Genomic DNA, 15,278 nt, shown 5'->3' on the forward strand with positions numbered 1-15,278 from the left:
TAGTAAAGCAAGCCAGAGTCAACCAGCTTCTCAAGTCATTTGTGTTGCAAGGATGGCCATGCTGACCCTTCTCCACTCCCCCTTGCTCCTGTGTAACTCTAGATAAATACCCCTGCCCTCTGCCAAAAAGCAGGATGGTTGTCTTTCAGACATAAGTTTGCCGCTCTCCTCAGTTTGACAAAAAATTGAATTATATTCTTTTGCCTCAAACCCTCTTTTTTTTTTTTAAGATTTATTTATACAAGCACTGGGTACATTCAGAAGCGCAGGAGGGTGAGAGAATTCACCAGAGCCAGAGCAGGGAGCAGAGCAGGCGGAAGGACCGAAGTACACTGCTGAGGGGAGCAGCGGGCGGCAGGAGAGGTCTGCGCGCCATGTGGGACCATCCTCCAGTGGCTGGGGAGCAGCCGGGGATCGAACCAGTGCTGCAGAGGCTGTGTGCAGCTTCGCAACCCAGCACTCAACCGCTGCACCACCGGGGAAGCCCCAAACCCTGTTTTCTTATATTGGCTGAAAGAACTGAGACCAACATGCATGCCCAGGGGTGGTGAGACTAATCACATGCTAGTTTACTTACTAAAGGCTGAGCTCTTCTTAGTATTTCTTTTTCAACAATAAAAAATTGGGTTCCCTGGGCCTCTCTGTTGGCACAAGCGATTAAGCATAGCACTGTGAAGCTATACAAGGCCTCTGCAGCAGGACTTCCATCCCAGCCAAGCAGGGAGCTACCACATGGTGCAGCAAATCTCTCCTGTCTCACCCACCACTCCCCTCAGCAGTGTATTTGTAGGGTAAGTGAAAAGTATCAGGTTTTTTCCACCCTCCCACCATTAGATTAAACTCATGTCTGATGGCAAACACCTGAGGTAGGGTAGGACATGCGTAGGTGGGCGCACCTGAGCCAAGAGACTGGGCATGTAAGATCAGGGCGGCAGAGGACTGTGTAGAGTGGAGTGCGGCGGAGAACAGCGGAGGAGGAGAACAGCGGAGAACAGTGGCAAACAAGGAAACAGCTAAAACACTAACACAGCTGCCTGAACTGGTGATGAACCTACCCAGTTTGGGATGGTTACATTACAGTATTTCTGTCAATCCACCTGTTCCTCCCCCACTCTCTCTGGTTAATCCTCTCAGCACCCCGCACCTCTGGCCCATACCCCAGTTCTTGTATGCATCAATAAATCTTTAAGAAACAAAACAAAACCTAGTTCCCACAGGGCAACAGGAGACAAAATCAGCATCTTTGTCCAACCAATCCTCATGCATTTGTCTTTCCCATATGTTCCCCAATCTCACAGCTTCCCTGAGCCCTAAAAGGGTGAGGATCTCCCCCTTCATGGAACACAACACACACACACACTCCTTCACCCTGAATCCAAAAGCTTTTCAGGACTGGGCTCTTTCTCAGTAGATGCTGAAGGAGAGTCTCCTTCCCCTCCATTCATACCTCCAGGGTGGTATGAATATAAGAAGTTTCAAGGACTCACCCCACACCTCCTTCCTCCACAGGGACCTCTTGCTCCAGACCCAATAAGCAGCTACATCAAGAGGCCCTGGTGTGAGGGGTCCTTAAGGAGGGTCCCCCAGATCACACAGCAGCCATGACACAGGGGAGGATGGAGGGAGGAGGGACAGACAGATGGACCAACACAAACAACCACAGGAGATGGCGATGCGGGCTCCATCCACAGAATAGCCCCTGGGTCTCCAGACCCATAGCCCCTGAGACCACACAGGAATGGTCTCTACTGTCCCTTCAAATTAACAATCAAGAGGTAGAGAGTCTTTATTAAATCACCTTGTTTATATATAATTGACACAAAAGAAAATAGTAGTATGCATTTATTGTATATAGCATGATGAGTTTGAATATATGTAGATATCCATAAAAACATCACAGTAATCTATACTATAAACATATCCATTAACTTCAAAAGCTTCTACTACTCCTTTTATTATTCTTATTGTGTGTGTGTGTGTGTGTGTGTGTGTGTATGCATGATAAGAATCCTTAAAATAAGATCTACTCTCAGCAACTTTTTAAATGCACAATACAGAATTGTCGCAGGCACTGGGCTGTGCACAGAGATACTTATTTAATGAACTTTTCTACAACCTAGAAAAGGGAGCAAATGAAGGCAGGAGACAGACAATATTTCAGGACTAGACTTTGAAATCTGTGTCCACATTACTCTGAAACCAGGGCCAGCTCCCTAGGACCTGCAACCTCACTGAATGGACCAGCCTTAGGCCCTCCATACTCTCCTTCCCCACATCTCCCCAGTAATCCCCAGGCTCCTCCCCAGGGCCCTGGCCTCACCCTCCAGGTTCCCTCTGTCCCTCTGCCCTTTGTGCCCCCTGCACTGCTCTCATCATGGCTCCTGCCCCCTGCCCACCAGAGACTTGCTCCTGTTGGGGAGAAGCAGCCTCACTCTCCCTGTCAGTCAGCTCTGCTCCTTCCTCCCGGAGCTGCTCCTGCATCAGGGGTCATACAGGAGACACACAGTGGCTCCAGAACCTTCTAGTTCACACCCATAGGTCCAAGTGAGCCCCTGATCCCCTCACCATCCCTCCTCTATCCCCTCCTCCTCTGAGGTGACCCCTCCCTTGACTAAAGTGCAGGAGGGCAAAGGAGAGGCCCCAATACTGAGACATATTGTCCCTCCCCAAGGGAATTTGCCCCCTGTCCATTCCCCTAGAATCCTGGGCATTTTACTCCAGCTTCTCCACTACAGGGTGAGTCCTTTCATGCCCTTGAACTGGACTCAGTAGGATGTAACACAGTGTTCCCCTTGGCAGTAAACATGACCTTTGATTTGAGAGAGCTGGCCTGGTCAGAGGCAGGGTTCCCAGTTTTTCTCTGGGGCTCCTGAGAGGGTGATCAGGTGGAACATGGATCATCTTCTTGATCAACACATGATATGACAGATCCCTCCAAGTGCATGGGGAAAGCCACGTGACCCTCAGAGATGGAAAATGGAGGAATCGAGAAACCAAACGTGAAAGAGAGGATATTGGCCCAGTGGGAGTGAGAGATGAGGCAGGAGCACCCCCAGGGCTGAGGCAGCCATGTCTGCTCTGCCTGAGGCCACAGTGATAACATGGTCCCCGCAGAGCTGGGAGAGGGTTGGGGTCCCCATGAGAGGAATCAGAAGCCAGATTGGGAAGAGGATCCTGAGGACACCCTGACTCTCCCAAATCCCCCCTGACCTGCCCATTAGGGGGCTCTTCTCCCTCTGGGTGAAGATTTCACCTCCTCAGATGACTCTCCCTGAGCCCAGAGAGAGAGAGAAGAGGAGGGAGACAGGCTGGGGAACAGTTCACAGAGGACAAGGGAACAAGCCCCGCCTAGGACTCTGGGGACATGGACTCTGGGGCTCAGCTGGGGGTGGACAAGCTCCTGAGGTGACAAGGACCATGAGTGTCAGATGAGCAGCTTCAGTCTAGACCCAGGGTCTGCCCCATCCTGTCTGAGGACCTAGGATCTCTTCCTCCCATCATGCTTCTCTTTATTCTGCAGGGAATGGGTCTTAGCTATATTATAACTGGGACTCCAGTGTTTTCTGTTTTAATGTTAACAGCAGGGGATTTTTTTACGTATTTTCTTTAAAATTATCTAGCATATGGTAGGAGTGCAAACTGGTCCAACCACTATGCAAGCTGTGTAGAGATTCCTCAAATTACTAGAAATGGAGCTACCATATGATCCAGCAATTCCATTCCTAGGAATCTACCCAAAGGACACAAAAACATTAATTCAAAAGGAAACCTGCACTCCTGTGTTTATTGTAGCACTATTTATAATATGTAAGATATGGAAACAACCTAAATGCCCCAAACAGATGACTGTGTCAAGAAGATGTGGTATATACACACAATGGAATACTATGTGGCAATCAAGAAAAATAAACGTATGCCATTCGTAGCAACATGGATGGAGCTGGAAGGGATTGTGTTCAGTGAAATAAGTGAGAAGGAAAAAGAAAATTACCAGACAGTTTCACTTATAGGAGGAATATAGGGGAAGAAAATAAGGGATCGGGGGAAAAGACAAGACTAGCAGGCAACTATAAATCAGAGACATTCAGCAGGGGAAGGGGAAGGAGAGGGATTAACACGGGAGAAAAGAGCAGAAGAATCTATGGTGATGGTTCACGGGTCACTTGGTGGGAATTTTATGGCCACTACACTGTAGAGGAGAAATTAAACATTATACAAAAATGAACAATGATGTTATATATAAATAAATAAATTAAAAAATAAAACAGGTAAATAATATTCCTAGAATAAAAGCCTTTCCACTATAATTAAAATAAAATTTTTATAAAAATCTGCTCTAAATTTAAAAAAAATATTGTATAATTTTCAGGAGGTATTAATTAATATAACTCTTAGATAAATATATAAATAATTTATTCAATTTATAAATTGTAATTAACTAGAAAATTGTAATTTGCTACCAAGAGGAATTGGAAGAATACATTATTATTCACCATTTATTTGAGGAGCTCCTCAAATAAATACGAGGAGAAAATTTTTTAATTAAAACAAATATGCTGAGATAAAGAAAAAAGTGCAGTTAATCTATGAGGCAATAAGCTATAATTTTGAATTGTCTTTTCAACCAAAGGTATAGCAAATAACTTCACAGAAAACACATCCTTAACTAATAATACACATTCCCTGGATAATTACATAAATTTGTTTCTAGTAACATAATATTTGTTTTTTTTTTAAGATTTATTTATTTATTTATATAAGAACCGGGGTACAGGCCAGATGCGCGGGAGGGTGAGAGGATTCACCAGAGACAGAGTGGGGAACAGAACAGGTAGACTGATGAAACACACTGCTGCGGGGAGCAGCAGGCGAGATAGGAGAGGTCTGGGTGCCATGTGGGACACTTGCCGGCCATTCGGGATCCAACCAGCACTGCAGAGGCTGTGGACAGCTTCACAGTGCTGCACTCAACCGCCTGCACCACCAATGGAGGCCCTAACATAATCTTTGTACTGCCACAAATGATACTGAAAAATCGTGACACCCAACTTTTTACCCTTTTGTTGGTTTTTAATACTTTTTCTTTTTAATATATTTTTTTAAAGATTTATTTATTTATGCATACAAGAACTGGGGTATAAGCCAGAGGTGTGGGGAGTGAGAGGACTCACCAGTGACAGAGTTAGGATCAGAACAGGCAGACCTACTGAAATACACTGCTGAGGGGAGCAGTGAGTGAGACAGGAGAGGTCTGCTGTGCCATGTGGGTAGCTCCCTGTAGAATTTGTGCTGCAGTGACTGGGAATAGCTTGATAGCACTGTCTTTAACCCCTGCACCACCAGGGAGTCTCTTTAATGCTTTTTCTTAACCAAAGGAAAAATTTCATGGATAATACTTGAGGAAGTAACAACAGCTAACAAAAAATATGACAAATATCCCATCGTAGGACCCAGAAGAAAAGCAGCATGACCAGGAGAGACTCATGTCCTTGGCTGTGACTGGAGTGTCCCCTCCAGGGCTCATCCTGACACTGTGCAGGGGGCCAAGGGACACACTCCTGGGGTCCAGCTCCAGGTCACCCAGGAGGGCACATGGGGGATGTGGACCAGGAAGCGACACATGGGTGATGGGAGAGTCCACACCTGTGACTACTCAGCTCCACACACACAATTCACACATTTGAACTAACATAGGACACAATTATAAGTTTATGACTATGAAAAGAATCTTCCTTTACAAGTGAAGATGTGCTCGCCTTTTCCCAAAATGAGGAGACAACTGACCCATCTTTGTAGCTAATATACAATATTATTTGTTTCTTAAATTCAGTCACATTCCCTTTGTTTGTTTTGTGACCCTAAAACTATCTTATAAGCATAAACTGCAACAACTTATATAAAAGCATAAGGATAAGGAGAGAAAGGAAATGGATAATAAACATAAATTAATTCACACAAGAAGCAAAAATGTGAAAATCACAATCCTTTTCTGTACTGGCTCACACCCCATCATGACATCTGACTCCTCCCCCAGTCTCCCTTCTCCATCTTCTTTTCCCTCCAGAGCCAGGTCAGTATCCCCTGGGGGAGGCATCACACCTTCCTCCCTTTTGGTCTGGGACTCAGGGTCCTGCTTCCTCTGACAGCTGTAGTTCCCGTGACCCTTTGCCTCAGGACGTGGAAGGATCAAGTCAGCACAGGGGAACCTGAAGCTCAGTGGGACGTCCCAGTTCCCCAAGTCTAAAAGTCTCTTCTTCATCATAATTCAAGGAGCAGTTCTCTCCTTTCAACAGGTGTTGACACAAAAAGGGTGCCCAAACAATTCTCCTGAATTCCCCACATTAACACACCACAAGATTTTTACAAATAACAGAAATTTTATGACCTTTGGAAAAGTAGGCGTATTTCTTCCCTTCCAAAATTAGAAGCAGATAAAGTAGAATATTAAGCTCCTCTAAAAGTCCATTATCCACCATTTCCGTGACAATGCTGACTGCCCAGCTGTTCTGCTCAGAGTCCAAACACATCACTAAAGACCTGGGGACCCTCCTTCAGCCACTGGTTTCCTCCATACAAATTCAAGTTGGATAAGTTAACTCCAATGAATTTAGAAGACTGATTCTGAACATAGACCCTTTCTTGTCCAACAGTATGAGTAACACATGAAATATTTTCCTTGCCAAATGAAAAATTATTTCCCACTGAAAAATGCATCCTTCCCCAAACTACTGAAAATAGAGTCATATCTATCCTTTGTGGCCTGAGTGCAAGGCCTGACCTGACTGTTCTCTCAGCCACAGCCCAGGAACCTGCACCCAGAGCAGGAGGAAGAGACTCCAGCATCCAGGACTCACTCAGAGATTTGTCCACAGGAAACCTGCAGCCCCAAGAAGAGCTCAGGGCAGGGCTGGGCAGGGAAGGGCCTCATGGGGACATGGTCTTAGGGGTGCAAGGGAGGAGGGGGGCTTCAGGTCCTGGGGGAGCCCCATCCACACCAGAGCTTGAGGGGATCCCTTCCCCTGGGGGACTCAAAGGCTCCTCCAGAGAAGGAGGATTGTTCATGGGCACAGAGGGCTTCTGGTGCCCAGACTCCAGGGGGCAGAGGGTCATGGACACGTTTCCTGAGTAACATCTGAAGTATGGAAAGAGGGTCCCAGAGAAGGACTCAGGAGGGAAGGAGAAGATGTGGGAGCCATCAGTCATGTCATAGAAGGAGACGTCCCCGTGAACATAGTCTAGGAAAACCCCCATCCTGTGGGGAACCTGCCTAATGGGTAGTGGAGTAAGATAGCTAGTAAAAGCTATACAATTATTTTTGAAAAGCCCCACAACCCAGATACCATTGATGGTGGATGGAGTCTTGTGTCTCCTTTTCTCATCTTTCCTCCAGACCCCGAGCATCCACTCACTGCTGTCTCTACTCCTGACCTCTACTTCCCAGTAGCAGCGCCCTGATGTGATGCCCTCAAGACCCCAAACCAAAAATCCATTTTTCATGCCATCATGGTTGCAGGTCAGACTCTTCTTGTCAGGAGAGAGCACAATATTGGAATGGAGAGAACTTGGATCGAGAGTGACAGCCCCTGCAGAGAGAAGGAACCATTACTCAAGGACTCCCCTGCCGCCCTATAACAAGGACACAACAATCTCACCCCAGATACTTATTTTTCATAGGGAATGTTATGATCCCTAAAATGAGAGCCTGCTGACCCCAGCCCACAGTATCCCCAGCAAAAGAAGGAGCCACAAGACTTACTAAGATCAGATATGTCACAGGACCCCAAGGTCTAAGGAGCCCCTTCAGCACCCATGACCAGTCACCCCCAGCCCAGCTGTGTGACATCACAGCTGCACCCACCCAACCCCCATGGAGGGTGCAGACTCTGGGTCCACACAGAGAACAGAAGGAAAAGCCAGAAGCTGAGCAGCCCCAGAGAGAACAGAGTTACTCACAGGCCTGGAACTGTTCCTTCCGCCAATCTGCAAGAGACACACATGTCACATGAGGGACTCTAGATACTCACACATCAGGCTCTGTACCTATATTTCTAAAAGACAATGACACAGAATTTACAGGGGAAAATGTTTGCAAACATTTAGATGATGCATCTAACTTATGAGTCACACACACACACACACACACACACACACAGCATGCTGAAACCTTCCATGACAATTAAGCCATAAAGGGATTGAGACCCTGGACACCAACTGAACAAAATGACCATCAATTTATGGTTTTCAGGTCATCAGCTACACACCCATCCTGCAAACTAGGGTTTTTTTGAAAAGATTTACAGAGATCAAAATGTCAAGGACTGCACGTGATTATAAAGAATTAAGAGAACTGAATGTGCAGCTTCTCTCTAACTCACAGGGGAAGAGGCTACAACTCAGTGCAGGCCCATGTGTGGCCCGATGTTCCTGCCCCCTGGGAGCCCCTCCCACAGCAGGGGCTTGCTGTGGGAGCTGAGACACAAGGAGCCTGGTAGGCAATCTGCACATTTTGTTTCCGAATAAATCTCTTTGGCAAACAAAAAAAAAAAAAAATAAAACAAAGAGAGAAAGAGAGAGAGAGTGCTACACCTTGACTGAGCTACACTTGGGGGTGACTGTGACATGAGTGAGGAGACCCAGGACCCTACAGCAGAGGGTCCTGCCCACTCAGGAGGCTGTGCAGAGGGTTCCAGGAAAGAGAGAGATGTGCAAAGAAGGAAACAGACCCACACTGAACAGATCAACTCTAATGACATCTTGCCACGTTTGCATGGGTGGTGGGAGCAAAATCATCCCTGTAGATACAGAAGAACATAGAAATATTGGATTGACTCATCTGTTTCCTCCAAGAATAGTTCAGAGAGATAGAAACTTCTAAGAGAAACCTCTCTGTACAAGCAGAATAATGACTTCAAAGATGTCCATGTCCTCATCCCATGAACCTGTAAATATGTGTACTTGGCAGAGGAGAGATAAATCTGCAGGTGGGACAGAGACTGGACCTGGAAACAGGGATGTTACTGTGGATCATCAGGTGGAGCCAATCACAGGAACCTTAACAGCCGTGACCCTGCACCTGTGCTCAGAGACAGTCATATGTGATGGCAGCAGGGCCATAAAGAGGCTGTATGGCAGGCGGTGTAGACAGAGGATGGGGGACCCTGTCAATGCAGGGGGTCCTAGATCCTGGGAAAGGAAGGGGCTCCTGGAAGGAAGGAGCTGCCAGACCCTGGACTTAGTCCCAGGATGCAGTCTCAGGTGTCTGCCCTGCAGGTGTGTGAGATGATAAACTGTGTGGGTGAAGCTGCTCAGAGTGTGGTGACGTGTGTCAACAGCAGCTGGAGCTCTGATGCCCCATGTGGGGGCCCAGGCAAGTGAACAGGGCTCCTGAAGGGAGTACCAGGATCCCATGATGCTTGTGGAGAGATGAGGACCCTGAAGTGTGAATGCTCTGGGTGAGATGGAGGGAGAAGGAAAGGCCTGGAGAGAAGGGAGGGAGGGCTGAAGAGAGAAGGACAAGGACATGGGGCAGGAGGAAGGAACCAGAAGGTTTATCAATTTGCTGACCAGAGACAGACACAGACCCTGACTCTACTGTCACCCACAAACACTAATGACCAAACGGGATGTACCCTTCCCCCCTCAGCATATGCCACACAGGATTTCTGGAACCTTCCAGAGATGAGCAATTCCTGATCCACATAGCTATGACCCTGCTGCAGCCTCTACTGTCACTGACATCCTCAATGTCACTGACATCCCCAATAACCTCACCCACGGGAAGGACCAGGTGACAAGGGATCAGAGGGTAGCCTGGCCCCACATGACCTGCAGGGAGGACAGGGCAGGTGGAGGCAGGTCTATGCTCACAAGCGGAGTCCTGCAGTTTTCAGATGGAGGCTCCAGAGTGAGAGGAGATCAGGGATCCCAACCCCTTCTTGGTGGGTCACTAGAGAAGGGACAGAGGGAAGGTCATGAGGGGATACCAAGACGTCAGGGCCACTCACCTGCATACAGCTGGGCCTTCCTCCAGCCTGAAAGGGAACACACAGGTGAGACCTCAGCACAACCACCTGCTCTGTGATCCTGGGGCCTGGTCTCCCCTGTTCTGCAGGTGAGACTCTCTGGGTGTGGAAAGGAGAGGCTGAGAGATCAGGACTTCCTGCCCTGTGCAGACAGCAGCAGGTGGTGGGAAATCCCTGGCTCAGGTCAGGAGCCTGCAGGACAGACTGACCCAGCCCTGCCTGCTGCTGCTGTGAGGCTTTGGGCAAGTCATTGAGTGGCTCTGGGCCTCAGCCTTCAAATATCCTGTTCACTTGCTACTCAGTGTAGCCACAAATATTAAAACCAGAAAATGGGAAGATGTTTTTTAATGTGTATGATATTCCACAATTACTGTATTCAGTATTTTCTGAAAATTAATGTGAAGATGAAATAAAAACACAACATGGACATGACACTTGCTCCAGGGTGAAGTAGCCCATCTGTCTCCAAGGCAATATTTCTAGGGATAAAAGCTCTATGGGAGGTGGAAACTTCCCCCACCCCCTCCCATGAAAAGTCACCCCATTCTCTCCCAACACTATTGATGAGCATCTTCAGGAACAGAGAGAACAGAGTCTTCTTGGGAGTGTTGTTTATAGAGAAGGGAGGAGGTTGTGCTCTTACTTAACTTCAAGAGCCCATTTATTTTTAAAATCTCAGAGCAGCTGACTGTTGCTTCCAGGTGCTGACCAAGAACAAGAGGCTCTGAAGGGCAGAAAGTCAGCACCATGGTGGGAAGGTCAGGGTTGGGATGAGAACAGGATACAGGAGACTCCAGGGGTCACCACCCCACCAGGAACCCAAGACTAGGAGGGAAACAGCACCCAGATCTCGGAGAGCCTGTGGAGCAGGCTCCCACCAGCTCCCACTTCTATCCCAGGGAAGGGGTCCACATGTCTGTGATTAGACCTACAAGAAAGGGGAGGGACACCTGGGTACAGAAGGGACAGGGACCCAGGGCCCCTGGAGCATCACTCACCAGCCAGGTAAGCTGCCTTCCTCTGGTCTGAAAGACAACACAGGAAATAGGTGAGCTGAGAACCAGAATGTCTCCTATGAAGGGGACACAGAGTTCAGGAGGGAGAGCAGAGCTTACCTAGAGTTGCCTGGAGTTCATCTGAAAGAGAGTAAAAATATAAACTGTCCCTAAGAACAAAATTTGTGCCTAGAGAAGCCACAAAAACAAATCTCTCTGTGTCCTAGAATTTCTACCTTCAGAGCAATCTGAGCCTCCAGCCTCAACTGTGCTCTCTGGGTCTCCCCGACTATTGCTCCCTGCAGTGGACCCTGTGGTCAGGTTGTACTTGTCAGCACCCACTGCCACACTCAACTGGCTAGACAGTCCCATCTTACCTATGTCCTTCAGGGCCTCCTCCTTGGTCTGTCTGTCCTCCTCCTTAGCCTGGCACAGATTCCTCTGTTCCTGCAGCTCCTGCATCTGTGTGGAATGTTCTCTCCAGGTGGAGCAGGCAGACCCCAGGAGCAGGAGCAGCAGCAAGAGCAGGATCACCAGGAAAACTGGCTTCCAGGGAGAGGCCCGGGGGAAGAAGGGCTCTGCAGACAGAGACCCCATAGAGACTCCATCAGGACGCAACCCAGGACAGCCCAGCCTAGCACTCCTGTAAGTGCAGGCCCCTCCCTCTAACCCTGCCGGGTGTGGCAAAGGGGGAGCAGCGCTGACCTGGGATGACAATGGCCATGGCCTTTTCCTGGCGCAGGACAGAGTTGAGGATGGAGCAGGTCACACTCCCCACAGAGCTGTCTCTCACCACCAGAGCAGCCTCCACGCTGAACAGCCCCTCAGTGTCCTGGGCCTGGACCTTGGAGAACTCCAGGAACTGCTCCCCACGGGGGTGTCTCCACTGTACCTGGGGCTCCGGGAACCAGCCCGAGGCTCTGCACACCACGCACACCCCATGCTCCTCTGGCCCCAAGATGTGCACTTGGGGGGCAGAGCCCACACCTGTGGAGGGAAGATGAGAGCCAGGTGGGCCAGGGCCTACCTGTGCACACCTCCAGGGGAGGCTATCAAGGTGCATTCTTGGGGGCCTTGGGAGGCCCCACCCCTGGGGGAGCAAGATGATGACCCGACATGTTCATCTCTCCCTTTCTACCTATTATTTTTATAATTATATAAACATGTTCAAATCTTTGAGAATTATTTTCTTATTAGAAGAGGACCTCAATATCCACGAACAGCTGTATTTTCTCATTTCTCACTAACATTGAGCCACCACAGTGTAGCTTCTCCTTCTAGTCCATTCTGTTCTGGGTGATTCAATAGAAGTCTCCCATTTGTCAACACCAGTCTCCAAGGTCCTCTCACCCAGTCTCCCTTCATTCAGGACACTCCTGACCTCATCTTGAAACCACTTCCATCTTGGGTTGGTCACTTCCCTCTGAGGGTGGCTTGTAACTTGGACCCCTGCTGAGCCCCTTTCCTGACTTTTCTCTCTGTACCTGCTCCTTGAAGGCAGCACAGTCCTAGGGTTCAGTTCCTAAATCCCATCTTATCTTATCCAATCTCCCAGGGCGTCTTCTCCTTCAGCTTCTGTGTCTCATACATCACTTCCAGATATCAATTCACCAGCCTCCCAAATCCCTCCTCTATAACTCCATCCCTGTGGAGAATTCCTCCCTTAATTGAGAGCTTGGGTTTAAGGAAATGTCAGTGTGGCTTGCTTGGCATTGATGTCCTCCTAGCCCTTCGTTCCTTAATATTGAATCAATATTTTATTAAAACAATATATTATTAGGTGATGATTTCTATATGAAAGCCTTCTGTTTTTGCTTTGATCATGTGGTTATATGTTAGTCTTAAGATTATAGGTTAGTTAGAAAAAATCCCTTTGCCTTCCATCCCCCAGATAACTTCCCATCCCTTGATTCCCCTAGCCCTTAGTTAATCCTTCACTATGGTAAATATAGAAATGTTAGTTTCAGTCACATAAGTTTTTTTGGCTAGTAATAAGATGATCGTTTGTTTGTTTAAGATAAATGACTATTCTAAGAACACTTTTGTTTAGAAACTGTGCCTTCTTCAAAACAAAGAATAATAAATGTCACCTCTGTAGGAGGGCAAATAGACCCCTGGCTGTTCTAGAGAAAGATGTGATGATTGTTATCTTCCTGCTTTAATTGTAATGTATAAATAAAGAGCTGCTGAGACCCTTGGCAGGAGATACTTGCACCCTGAAAAGTCTGTGTCTCTTCATTCCCCCTCCCCCTCATCCCTCTGTTTTCTCTGATGCTGTCTTTTCCTGCAGGGACCCTGACATGACAGTTTGCCAGAACTGACTGAGGACTCCATGTGAGCAGATCACACACCAAACATACACTCACCCCAGGTCATACACACGGGCTGTGCCTCCACGTAGAAATTCCCTTCCCTGTAATGTACAACATGCCTGTAGCCAACATTGCTGTGTGATATGTAGGGAAGTTGTTAAAAGACTAACTCCAAAGAATTTTTTTTTCTCAATTATACCTATAATAGATGGATGTTATTTAACTTATTGTGGCAATCAATTCACTGTATATATAAATCAGTCATTATGCTGTATGTCTGAGAATTATAATGTTGTATATTCATTATCTTTTTATAAAACTGGGGAGAAAGGAACACCCACACAACGGATATCTACATATCTATATTCCCATTTCCCTGGCATCATTGCTCCAATGGCACCAGCCCAAGCTACTATTTATTATTGTAACCTCCCCTCAGCCTCAGCCCCACATTGTGACCCATCTCCCCTGCTCCATTGAGCTTCTTTTTTTCTTCACTTCTGACTTCAAACATCATTTATGCCCTGGTTATTTATGATGATTGCTCTATCCCCCACTAAAAATGTAAAGTCAAAGAGTGAAGAACTTTTTCTGGTGTATCCAAGAGTTTAGAACAGGGCCAGGCATGTAGAAGTTTCCCTGTATATTTACATTCAATAAAACATGAATCAATACACCTTCACTTACTCATAAAGGAAATGAAAAACTGAATTTCATTGCCCTTATTTTCTCCACAATTCCAAAACACCTAGACTCTGAGATGTTTACCCATGTCACCAACCTGCCACCTGTAGCTCCAAGCTGGCTTGCCCATGGAAGTCTCCATTTCTGAAGAAACAGGTGTACAGCCCATTGTCAGAAGCCTGGACCCTGTGGATGGTCACAGCAGCTTTCCCCTCACAGAGCAATTTCCCCACCAGCGAGGTCCGCCCTGCGTACTGGGCCATCAACAGCTCATGTTGCTCTTGTTGGTCTTGATAGATGAAAACTGACTCCAAGATATTGGACCGGAACCACCTCAACTCCATGTTCTCTGCACTTATAACTGGGTACAGGGAGCAGGGCAGTGTGACATCTTCACCCAGCTCTGCCACAATGGGGTCTGAGGGGGCAATCACATAGAACCTCTCTGTGAACACAGACATGGCAGATAGAAAGGTTGAGACACACACCCAAAGCAAGAAACACAGATCACTGGAGGGGAAAGTCCAAGAAGGTGCACAATGAGAAGACGGCTGACCTGAAGGATTGAGCAGTGACAATTCTGAACCTGGGAACAATCATCCAACCACAACTTGTATCTAGAAATAATGTTAAAGATTCTCCATCATTCACTGGTGTACCTGATAGCAACATTCTAACTTGATGGGCTCACTTCAGCATCACAATCTCCAGGAGGACTTGAAATGTAAAATGTGGGAACCCTACCCCAGATCTGATGCAGCAGACTGGGATATACCCAAGAACGTGCTTTTCAAAAGAGTTCCTGGGGGACTAAAATGGTGTCAGAGGAAACTCATAGCATCATTGCACAGAGGATCATCAATGTGAATGAGCGGACAAGACACCCAGAGTATATCGTGCCTTGCAACAAAACTGGACACTCATACAGCAGTCACCAGGCAGACAGCACCAAAGGGGATACAAAGGAGAGTCAGGCTTCACTGACCAAGAGTTTTAGGACAAGAGAGACACCTGGACACTGTGGTCAGGGTGGGGGAGGCTGCAGCTCACACTGTGGGGCTGTCATTCAACCAGGCACGTGATCCTGGGCAGGGAGATCTGACAGTGAGGGGCTCACAGCTCTGACTGGGCACTCCCAGCTAACAAGGTCCCCAGTGAAGAAACAAGGCACAGAGCTGGAGTGCATGTGTGGGTTCCTATGACCTGAGCACTCATAGGCAGCGGTGACCTATCTGCTATCTGCAAATCACAACAGAGAATTCCTG

The 15,278-nt window shown here is 47.5% G+C and overlaps 2 protein-coding genes across 2 annotated transcripts; both read right to left on the reverse strand.

Annotated features, from left to right (window-relative positions):
- Positions 1-6,924: 6,924 nt before the first annotated feature.
- LOC311188146 (butyrophilin subfamily 1 member A1-like) lies at positions 6,925-7,497 on the reverse strand (the record flags this gene model as incomplete). The annotated part of the gene is made up of 1 exon (XM_084259336.1): positions 6,925-7,497. One exon carries the CDS (start codon positions 7,495-7,497, stop codon positions 6,925-6,927), a length of 573 nt encoding a protein of 190 aa, XP_084115462.1.
- Positions 7,498-7,945: 448 nt separating this feature from the next.
- On the reverse strand, positions 7,946-14,474 carry LOC311188157 (butyrophilin-like protein 1; the record flags this gene model as incomplete). The annotated part of the gene is made up of 7 exons (XM_084259337.1): positions 7,946-7,980; positions 9,727-9,825; positions 10,005-10,031; positions 11,021-11,047; positions 11,395-11,595; positions 11,723-12,004; positions 14,111-14,474. The coding sequence occupies 7 exons, from the start codon at positions 14,472-14,474 to the stop codon at positions 7,946-7,948; spliced, it is 1,035 nt and encodes a 344-aa protein (XP_084115463.1).
- Positions 14,475-15,278: the final 804 nt, after the last annotated feature.

The sequence above is a fragment of the Talpa europaea genome (assembly GCF_964194135.1).
Source record: "Talpa europaea genome assembly, chromosome: 2".
Lineage (NCBI taxonomy): Eukaryota > Metazoa > Chordata > Mammalia > Eulipotyphla > Talpidae > Talpa > Talpa europaea.